Below are 10,845 nucleotides of genomic sequence, written 5' to 3' on the forward strand. Positions count from 1 at the left end.
CTAACAAAAAGCAGAAATACAAAGATTAGAAAATAGTCTTCAGCAAATCTATGTTGAAATCTCAAGGTTGGCAGCTAAAAAAGCCTGACTAAAAGGTGTTGATCACAAAACATTTTTAAATTAAAGTATTTTCACTCTTTTATACAAGAGCAAAAATACTTTTTGAAGGCAATCAAATGTTTCAGATAATGGAAAATGAATGCACAAACTACCTTCAATGCTGAAAACCATGATAGGAGGATGCTAGAGTCATTTTCACATAATTAGTGGTTTACTTTTGCATTAAAAGAAAAAAATATATAATGAGCATTATCTCCAGATCTTCAGGTATATTAAAATAATCAAACAATTTGTTAGACAGTTTCTTGGGAGCAGGATGTTATTCCTGTATCTAAATCTAATATAATCTAAATCTAACCTGAGATGCCAAGAAAAATATTTGCTTTTTTAATATGGCCGATTCCAGATTTTCAGAAAACTAACATGAAAAGCCCTGTCTCTTTGCCAAATTTCTAGCCAAACTCTGAACACTCTTCAGTTCCTGTAATCCATACAGAGACAAACCTAATAAAATATTAACAATGGATGCAATTATTAGCTCTTGTCCATTTAAAACACCGCATTTAATTTACCATATAACCGTTTTGGTAGAATTGAAACTTATATTGATTTTTCATTTTGACTTTCGAACTTGAGAGTTCAAGGAACCAGCTTTAGGGAAATGAAAGTATTCTGAAGATTTGGTTTTAAAATACCTTTATTAAAAATATCAACCACGTAGCATAGCAAATGAATGCAAAATAATGCAATAAATATGTGAAAGAAACAGAGAGCATTTCTTTTTACAACCTTAATGAATCTTAGTTCAGAAAATGTTTAAGGTTTAAGAATTTAAGAAATACTAACAGTTCATCAAGCTTATCAGGATAAACAATGTATAATGCAGATGTTAAGATGCATTACAACTACAAGTGGGAGCCTGATGACACCAGTTCAATGCCATAGGAACAGTATGTCAGGCAAGGGTCTTTATCTTATCATGTAATCATAAATATGTCATTACATTAATACAAAACCAGCAAGCAAATGCACTTACTTCGTTATGCCTCCTCTAATGGGATTTCACCTAGCCTAAATTGTTATTAGCCAGACGTTGCCTGATCCAGCCAAATTTTGAGCCATGTATCAGGTCTAGCTGTTGGATCTTTGACCTCACATCCTGCTCAATCTCTTGAAGAGGAAAGCTCCTATAGTTCTAACCTACAACCAGTTCCTTACGTGTCCAAGAAAGGGCCTTCTATGCCTTCTAGCCCCATTTAAGCTAAAAGCTTTTATTTATAAAAGGTACCTTCTAAAACATTCTATGCCTTAATTAAAACAACAACAAAAACAAAATAAACAAGCCCATAAGCATTATTAAACCACATCTGGCTCTCTTTTCTACATTCATTGCTTAGATTTAGCACAGTCTTTCTGCACATTGGGTCACCAAGAGTGGATTTTTTTTCAAGACTATGTCTAACACGACCACAGCATGAACTGGTGGCTGTATTTAGACCTCCCCGTAGCACTGGGTACTTGCAAGAGTGTTTCCCATGAACCCAGCACAAAAGGCCAGGCAGGGCTGAAGGACAGTGCAACATGCATCTACCATGTAAATATAAACGTATTATCTAAAATATATATACAAATAATGGATATTCTATACCTGGATCTAAGAATTCAAATTGTTTAAACTTTGATAGTTATAGCTGTCTGCATAAAAAAAGATATATTTTACAGAAGGAAGAGATACAACAGTAAATAGAATGTGCACATTAAAAAAAATTTAGCGGTACTTCTCGGTGAGTAAATGACTCTAACTGTCCAGTTGGGTATTTCTTTATGAGTCTTCTGAAATTGTAAGTGACCAACAAAAATGGCAAGAGTATAGGATTAGACATAGCAGATAGAAGTTTCCCAGCTCTTAAAAACTAATCCAGAGACAAAATATTACTCCTTAATGTGTAAGTTTAAGCATCTAATATTACATCTACTTGCTGCAATAGTCTCCAAACTGTAAGACATCTCATGCAATGTGTGGCCAAGGTTATTTTACTTCAACTTTATCACCTAGAGGTCTTACTTCTATTTTTATTTTTACTTAGATGATTACACAAGCTTTAAAAACACTCACCTATAACTAACTCAGACTAACTTTGGACAATTTTCACTTCATCACTACACTTTACTTCCTGCAGCTTTCTTTGCTTATCCGTCCTTTTTCTATTCTTTATTCCAAAACATTCTTTTTGAGATAAGTAACAGTTTGGCAGACCTTTTTTCTTTTTTGGATATTAATTCCAAACAAACTTTACCTTTGGCATAAAACAAGTTCATACCTTCTTTACCTTCAGGGCCCTCAGGAGTCAGTGCAACTGACATCACGAATTAAGCCTCTTGATTTTCAAAGTTGGCCCTCCTGAGATCATGAATTTCAACCTTTGTTTAGGCCTGTATTGTATGTCAATAATCAAACTACAAATGTGATCCTGGATTGAAAGCTCTTCCCAGAAATTTTCACACTGAGAAATGGGCAATTCAGTGCCTGTTCAGCAAGCTTAGAGCAGTTCTGTGTAAGAAGTGGACTGCTGTATTTCCTTCCAAATGATGATGTTAACAAAGAAGCCCACCTATGATACAATTCCTGATATTATCTCTCAGTAAGCACTATCTTCATCGAAATCCAGCTTTTCTGGTCTATAGCAAACACCATCAAAAGATCCTATATTTTTTTCCCCATCAAAGCAATGATAAGCTTGATTCTTTTTTATCCACACAGCCTTTTCCTGTTGCTTTACTGCCCATCGCATCATTACCACCAAGTGTCATTCTGTCACGTTTATTTCTCCCCAACCCCACATGCAGCAGCGTCATTATTTCTCCACTTTCCCCTTACCCGTGCCCCCTTTCACACCTTCCACCATTACTTCACCCCCAAACCAACCACCAGTTCACCCCAGCGGGTCACAACGACGCACAAAAACCATCCGTAAACAGACTTTATTCAGTTTGCAACCACACTACAATCCCCGTGCTAACTGCACCCTCTTATTTTTATTCAGCAACACGAGAAATTCAATCTCTAGAAAGAATCACAGCGGAATTTCGCCGGAAAAGCCGACGACGACCCTTCAGCGTTCACCCCAAGATGCCGGCCGCGCGGCGCGGGGCGGGAAGCGCAGCGCCCGCCCTTTCCGTCCCACCCTCCCCCGCCATGCCCGGCGGCGGCGGCTGGCGCGGGGCGGGGCGGGGCTGGCGGCGGCTGTTGGGGCGCCGCGTACCGGTCCCAACCGCCGCTCTCCTCAGCGGGGCGGCTCTGCCCGGGGGACGGGGAGGGAAGGGCGGCGGCGGGCCGCTTGCTCCGTATAGCTTACCTTCCCCGCAGGCAGCGGCTCCTCCTCCTCTTCCTCCTCCTCCCTGCAGTGGGGCTGGGGAGGGTGCAGCCTCTCTCAGGCGCCTCCTCAGCCGCCAGGAGGGGGAGGGAAGGGAGGTAGCGCCTCCCCGGGATCCTCCTACCGCAGCCGGAGCGGGCAGGCGAGCCAGGATTAGCTGGGGCGGCCCCTCGGGGCTGGGAGTGCGGCTGCCGCCGAGCTGAGGCGAGGAGAGGCTGAGAAAACACACCCCATCTCTTCTCTGAGGCGCATCGCTTTTGGTGATGTGGGCGCCTTGAGAAGAGCTGGGTGCTCGAAGCAAGCACGGCACTGAGGGAGATTGCACAAAAACACTTTTCCTCGAGCTGTTGCCTCGGCCTAAGTACGTTTGACAACATCACGTAGTGAGAGACATGTTGAGGGATGATTATTACGAGAACACCAAGCATTGTGTACTATTTGTATGTGCAATAAATTGTTAAAACTATTTTTCCAAGAGAAATGAAGGGACGTAACTATTTTTCTATTTCTCTTACAATTTGTGTTTAAAGTTTATCTCTCCCTTAACAGGATAGCCTAAATGTTTTCTGAAGGTAGCATCCATGTTTTTATTGGTCATTATCTCCTACCTTCAGTTTGATATACCCTGCTTCCGTGCTGTGGTATGTGTTGAGAGACCTTTGCTGTTTTATACAATAATATTGTTAGATTTTTCTTGTGGGAACCTTATTCAGAAGAAGAAAGCCGTGTGGCTTAGGAGCTAGCGCTCTGACAAAAATGAAACTCCTTTATCACCTGGGGAGGGTCTCAGTTTTTTTTTTTTTTTAAATCACAATCACAATTCATAATAATAATGACAATTGATAATCACAATCGATAATCACAGATCGATAGGCAATTTTCAAAAAATGAGGCTTGTGTAAGTATGTAGAACAGCCGAACCTGTCTCTGCAGTTACCGAAGGAGTAGAGACTCCATTCTCCATGCTTGCTATGTTGTATGATGGTCTCATGTGATGTGCTTCACGTGCCTTGCCTCCAATCCTTCATACATAATACGGGAAGTGCCCATACCACCGCAGGGTCTATCAGTGCTCTTCCTTAATGTGCTGCCCTAATGCATGTGTATTGTCTGTCACTAACTGCAGTGCTCTGTGGAGTATCCATCTCTTTTTAGTTTGTCAACTGGAAGTAAAGATACTACACATCAAAATACGTTCAGTGTTCCCAATGCATTTTAATCTGCAAAGGGTCTCTGTTTTCTGCTTTGCTGGCTCAGTCACTGCTTTGCTGGCTCAGTCACTGTGGTTCTTCCAAGATAATTAGAAGTGTTTTTTCCTAGGAATGTTTTCTTCATTCGAATGAGATATCAGTAATGATTTGTGTAGAGTGTCAGCAGATTTTGGGGGTGTTGGACTCAATGACGACAGTGATGTGTTGCCCCATAGTTTTGTTCTCTCTTTATGTAGAATAAAATGATCACAGTAAAACACAATACAATTTATTGTCTGCTGCCATGTTCATTTCTCAGTTTCCTGTTTTCTTGAATCCATTTCAGGGGAAAAAGGTTGCCGGAACTCAGATGCACGTGTAAATGTAAAAATATACCTGATAATGTCAGTCTAGCAGACAATGGTAACAAGCTATTCATTTTCAGATTGGCAGAAAGACAAACATTTTTAGTAGAAGCAATTGTTCCCTAAAACAAGTTTAATCTGGGGCTGCGAGCTGTTTATTGATTCTTCGGTGTACGTTGTAAAACAACATTGGATATTTTTCTAAAAGTTATGCTTTATTTAACCAAAGGAACACTGTATTGTGTTAGGCTGAAGGTCACACTTAGTGGAACAGATGGTGTGCTTGATCCATTCAAACAAAATTGGGTTTAATACAGTGAAGCCCTTAAATCTAGAAGCAAATCTACAAACAAAGAGTCTGCATTTGAAACATTTTGCTAACAGATTGAGGTCGGTGAACAATAACTGAAAGTGTGAAAGTAAGAAATGCTAATGTCATTTCTGAATGTATAAAAAGTGAAGCAAACAGAAGTTAAAAGGAAATTTGCCTCCAGTAATTATTAGAAACCAACTAGTGGGAAACTGCACATAAAGCTTCTATATATTTTGATAGCGAAGTTGAAAATGTGATAGGTTGCACAGAGATGATCAATGGTTTGAAAACGAGAGATGCTTTAGAAGGTGATTAGTTTATGAAAAAGTTTATTATTTAGATTACAGTTTATAGGTTCTTTGTAATGAGAAAACATTAAGTATTGAGTGGTGTTTTAATTTAATGGAAAAAAAAAAAGACATAAAAAGAAACGGGGAGAGGTTAAAGCCATAATAATATAAATCAGAAATGGGGGACAAATGTCTGACGCTGAAAGTGGTCTCCATTTATTGATTACTTCAAACCAAAAAGCGATCATGTTACTTCTGCCTTTCTTTACATACCGGTTGTTCTACACCTGTCTCAATTTCTTCCTTTTTTTGGGCCATTTCCAGTTTGCTTTTCTTCTTTCCTAAGTGTAGTGCTAGATTTAGAACTCAACAGCAATGAATGGAAGGAAGTATATCTCTGTTTCATCTTACAGACATTCTTTTTATATGTACCAGGACTGTATTTTCTTTTTATCAAATAGCAAAGTATTGTCCTTTGAAATTTAAGCTTTGCATATATTTCTTCTTAATATGTTTTCCAGTTGAATTTTTTGCATTTCCATTTGGTCTTTGGAATAATACTTCTTGGAAGATGACCTGGTTTTCTTCTCTGATTAACTGACATTTATTCTGCTTTTATTTTGACAGTATTATTTTGTACAGTGTAAAAATATAATTAGACATTAAATGAGAACATAGCAGAGATTGTAAACACCTGTAAGTCAGTGAACAGGCTTACTGGTTCCAGCACCAACATACTCCAAACCCATAGGATTTCAGTTACTTTTCTTCAGTACTGTTTTCTGCCTGAAGTTGTTTATTTTTCCAATATTTAAGCACCAGTTCGGTACACCAGTTGAGTTTCAGGATGCAAGTTCTCCAAGAAGGGTCCACCTCCCTTTACGGAATATGTGGTCTGCAAACCTTCCAGGAGGCACTGGGCAAATCTGTAGGCTTGAGCTGTCATAAATGGCTGCCACAGCGTAGTGATGTGGAGCCTCACAGATACATCCCAGATACATCCCCATCACCTTGAACTCACGATAATCTGATTCTCAAAATCAATTACACAATTCTGTCTGGAATATTTCAGAACAATGAAACACAGTTACAGACTGATCTCACATTCCTCAACAGATCTCCCCGAAGAATTTGAAGCACTGGGAAGGGTTTCTGTACTTCCTGGGTGATGAAAGCTTTGGACTAACACAATTTTGGAGTTTGCTACAAAATTATCAAATGTTGTAGTTCTCATTCAGTAGTTAAAGCCTCTGTATTTGAGCCCAACTACTGCATTACTGGGCAGAGGTGGTAATGGTAGAGACTTGTTTTGCTAAACAGTTGCCAAATAAAATACTTCAGTAAACCTTTTGTCATATTTCTTCTTCGACAGCCTGTCATCAGGAAGTGAGAAAGCTAAGAGTATTTTCAGGTCAAAATAAAACCAGCTTCCCACCTCAATGGCAGGGTTCCCATTACCTGTATTGTGGGTTTGGGGATGACTTTTCAGTTGTGTACATCGGAGAAACTACTGGTGTCCTCAGTTATTACCACGAGAGGCCTGCGTCAGCCTTTGTGGAAGCAAAATAATGTGAGTGCAAGGCAACCATAGGCCGGTAAGTTCTGTCACCACATGCGAGATTAGAGGATGTTTGAGATTTTTATGACTGCTTTCATATAAACTTGTTAGACCTGAAGACACAGCAAGTTAAAGAAAGGGTAAGTGTCCCAAAAGCAGATGTTTAACAAGAGCTGTCTTTTTCTGTTGAACTAAGATTGAAAAAAGAGCTTACACATTTTAATGTGCTTTGGGATAGGTTACATTCTTGTCAGTAAAAAGAGCCTTAGCAAATAAAGGCTAAGAAACCTCAGTTATGCTGGTGGATCCAAGAATTTTCAAGCTCATGAAACCTGTTTTTGTGCTCTGATCACAGTTGTGCTTCACTTCAAGGGAAGACCTGGGCATGAAGCAGCGTCCCTTTTGGCTCATCCTTTCTCCCTTCTGCTCCATGCCTTGGTTTCTAGGACAGGTAGCCAGCAGGCCGGTGTGCAGATTGGACAGGGAAAATGGAACAGTCGGAATCCTAGAATGTGCTGCAGATCCACCTGACACTCGGTAGAGACTTGGCCAAAGTAGTCTGGGACTGGGGCTTAAGTGATTTTGTTAATTTTCGCTCTCACTGCCTTAAATGCTTTGTTTGTAGCCTGTTTGGTTTGGACTTCCAAAAAGGAGTAGCCGCTGTCTTGATAAAGACCTTGCATCATCCTGTCTGTCATTCGGATCATCTTACCTGAAGAATTTAGGGATGGTGGTAGCAACAGCCAAACGTAATGTTCCTCAAGAGTCACAAGAAGTTGGCATCATGGTCTCCCATAAGCAAGGAGAAGGCATCACTGTGGTTAGGAGCATCAGGGCAGGAAGGTAAGGGGATCCTTGCAAGAAAAGTTAGGTAAACTTGTTGAAAGTGATAAATCATATTTATCATGTAATCCATATATATTATATAAGCCATAGGTCTGTGGGCCAGCAATTGGAGAGACCGTGACTGTGCTACGTTTCCCTAGGGAGCGTCAATCCTCTGTGTGTGTGTAACTGTAATTTGGTAGAGTTCTTCAAGCCCAAGTAGCCTGCAAGTAGGATAAGAGATCTGGGAGCTAGCCATTGTAGGGATCACAGGTCCGTGGGCTCCATGTAGAGATGAAAGATCTACAAGTTGCCTCACAGAGGGCTCATTGGTCTGAGCCAACCACCAGTGAGACCAGGGGCTCTGAGATTCAGCTACAGGGTAGACCGTAGGTCCGGACCAGCTGCCACTGAGATTGTTTCTGTTTGTGCTTACAATGAGAAGAGGTCTAAATACCAGCAGACTATGAACCTTGGGGATTTGTATGCCCAGGTGCCAGCAGCCGAGGAGAGCAGGAGATCTGGAACCAGCTATAGTGACTGAATGTCCATGGACACCTGTGTGTGTATGTCTGGACACTGCTAGCAGTCTTCAACCCTAATCTGACAGAGGAGAGGAACAGGATGGAGCAGTTTGTGCCATTCATGTTTGTGTGGTGCTGGAGCTGGTAAGGCACTGCTCTCTGTCTGTTGATCTGTGTGGTTAGCCATGTGTGTGTACTGCGTGTGTTTTGGTGTGCCTTGGAAGCACGTGCTCAGCCTTGCTATTGCCTGAACCTCGGGGCATGGAGCTGCAGTGCCCTCGCATCTGCTGGGCCACTGGATTCAGCTATCTCTGACAGACATCTCCTAAATGACTCCCTTTTATCATTGTAGAGAGAAATCTTGGCATCAGTGGAGTCGGTAGCAAAATGCTGCTTTACTTTTTCTTCAAATTTCGCTCATTTTCAAATAAACATTAGCTATTAACCCTATATTCTTATGTTCGTATTATCTAAAGGTATTAGGAATTTCACTTAATTACCATGAAGTTAGGTCATCAAATCCATTTCAAATGCAATGCCAATCTCCCCCTAAATGTCTGTCTGGTATTTAGGCTGGTTCTCACTGACAATATTCTTGCTTCTGACAGCAGGTAGATGCAAAACAGATTTTTTCATTCTGTTTTCTGGAGATAACTTTACGGTAACAGTAGAAAGTCAGTCAGTCTCCTGTCATGATTTTTTATGGCCTTGCAAATACTTTAAGCCATTCCAGAACTCCTCCCACAGGATATAGACATGTGGCTACTTGAGCAACTCAAACAGTTTATTTGAAGCAGAGTTGTTGATCGGATTTGGATTTCACATCTTGAAGAAGACAATTTAGTTTCTGTTTCTAGATTAATAAATTTATCCTATGCCTAAATTTGTCCTATGCCTAAATAATACCTTTAATTGGAGAAGTTGACACCGATGACCAAAGACTACTTATAGTCACAGTAGATCAATACAGCAAGTCATTTTGCTGTAACAAAATGGTTTACTGTGGTTAAGTAGCTTTATCTTGACTGTTTTGCTTTTTAATGTTTTTCTTCTCAAATTGCCCAAGATCCTAGCAATCCTTTAAACTTTAATTGCATTATCTTAGTTCTGCCCTGCTTTGTTCACTGCTACTTGCCCTGTAGTTTTATTAATACTCTACTGCCATAAACTAAAATAAAAATAGCAAAAATAGTAGTACTAGCCTTTTTTGTTGTTGTTGTTGTTTGTTTGTTTGTTTGTTTTGTCAGAAAAGAAACCATGCCCTTTTCTTGCTATGGAGAAAGATTCAAAGGATTATTGTTATCAGCTCCCTGCTGATCAGCTGCTCCTCAGCTTTCCTCAAGAAAGTTGTGGAACAGCTGTAGAAAGTTGTTTTTCAAGAAATTTGTAAAACAACTAAATAGTTCAATATAAGTTAAACTCAATGAACACTTAAAACAGGCTTGGGGAAGAACTGAGTGAGTAGGGCTTATTAAACTGAAGAAGAAAGGACTGAGGGAAAATGAAGTAACAGTTTTAAGAATGTGAAATTTTATTGTAAAGAGGAAGGAGATTTATTTTTTTGTTCTGAATGATCAGGAGAAAAATTGAAATAAAGGAGATAATTTTGCTTTGGCAGTAGGGCAAAATACTCTCAGTAATAATAAGGAAGTTGGGTATAGATTGCCTGGTGAAGCTGTACAGTTTCTATCATTAGAGATTGTATATCAGAATAAAATAACTTTTGTTGATCCTAGTTCAGCTGATGGTAGTCAAACAGATGACCTTTTGAGTTCCATTCCATTTCTAGGATTCCATCATTAGCTCCATTTACTGCAATACAACCTGTATTTAAAATATGAACAAATAGCTGGTTTTAATTAAAGCAAAATCTCTTTCATATAGATAATAAAAAGATTACTTCACAGTAACCCAATTATTCAAAATACTTGAGCACTTTTGGTACCTGAATTCCTTTTAAAAATCTATTGCCATCCACTATTCTTTTTTTTTGGGTTAGGATCTTTTAAAAATGGAATAACAAACTATCAGTTAATCTTCAAACAGTTGATAGAGCAACAAGTCTAGAGGGAATGATATATTTTGCTTCCATGTTCAGTAATGTCTTATTAGGTTTGTCCTGTCAAATCTTTGTTCATATCGAAATGTCAGTTTATTATTATGTTTTAAACAAATCAGATTTTCCTTGTTTTTGAAAAAAATCATGATTAGGGAAATCTAATTCTTCATTATTTTCATTTTGAATAAACATTTCAATACGTAATCCCTGGTTCCTCTTTACTTTGAGTATAGCTCTGTAGATGTCTTTATCAGTGCTGTTTTTCAGTCTACTTCATCCTTTCCAAA

At 39.4% G+C, this 10,845-nt stretch overlaps 1 protein-coding gene across 2 annotated transcripts in view; it reads right to left on the reverse strand.

Moving 5' to 3' along the window:
* The window catches only part of RCBTB2 (RCC1 and BTB domain containing protein 2), a 37,792-nt gene extending 33,848 nt beyond the window's left edge, over positions 1–3,944 (reverse strand). Inside the window, exon 1 of one of the 2 annotated variants that reach the window (XM_040542209.1) lies at positions 3,417–3,944. In XM_040542209.1, the coding sequence (XP_040398143.1) occupies positions 3,417–3,862 (446 nt within the window). In that variant the 5' untranslated portion in view covers positions 3,863–3,944. Of the gene's footprint in view, positions 1–2,381; positions 2,402–3,416 lie in introns of those variants that run through there. The other variant, XM_040542218.1, reaches the window with a different exon arrangement.
* Positions 3,945–10,845: the final 6,901 nt, after the last annotated feature.

This window comes from Cygnus olor, chromosome 1 (assembly GCF_009769625.2).
Source record: "Cygnus olor isolate bCygOlo1 chromosome 1, bCygOlo1.pri.v2, whole genome shotgun sequence".
NCBI lineage: Eukaryota > Metazoa > Chordata > Aves > Anseriformes > Anatidae > Cygnus > Cygnus olor.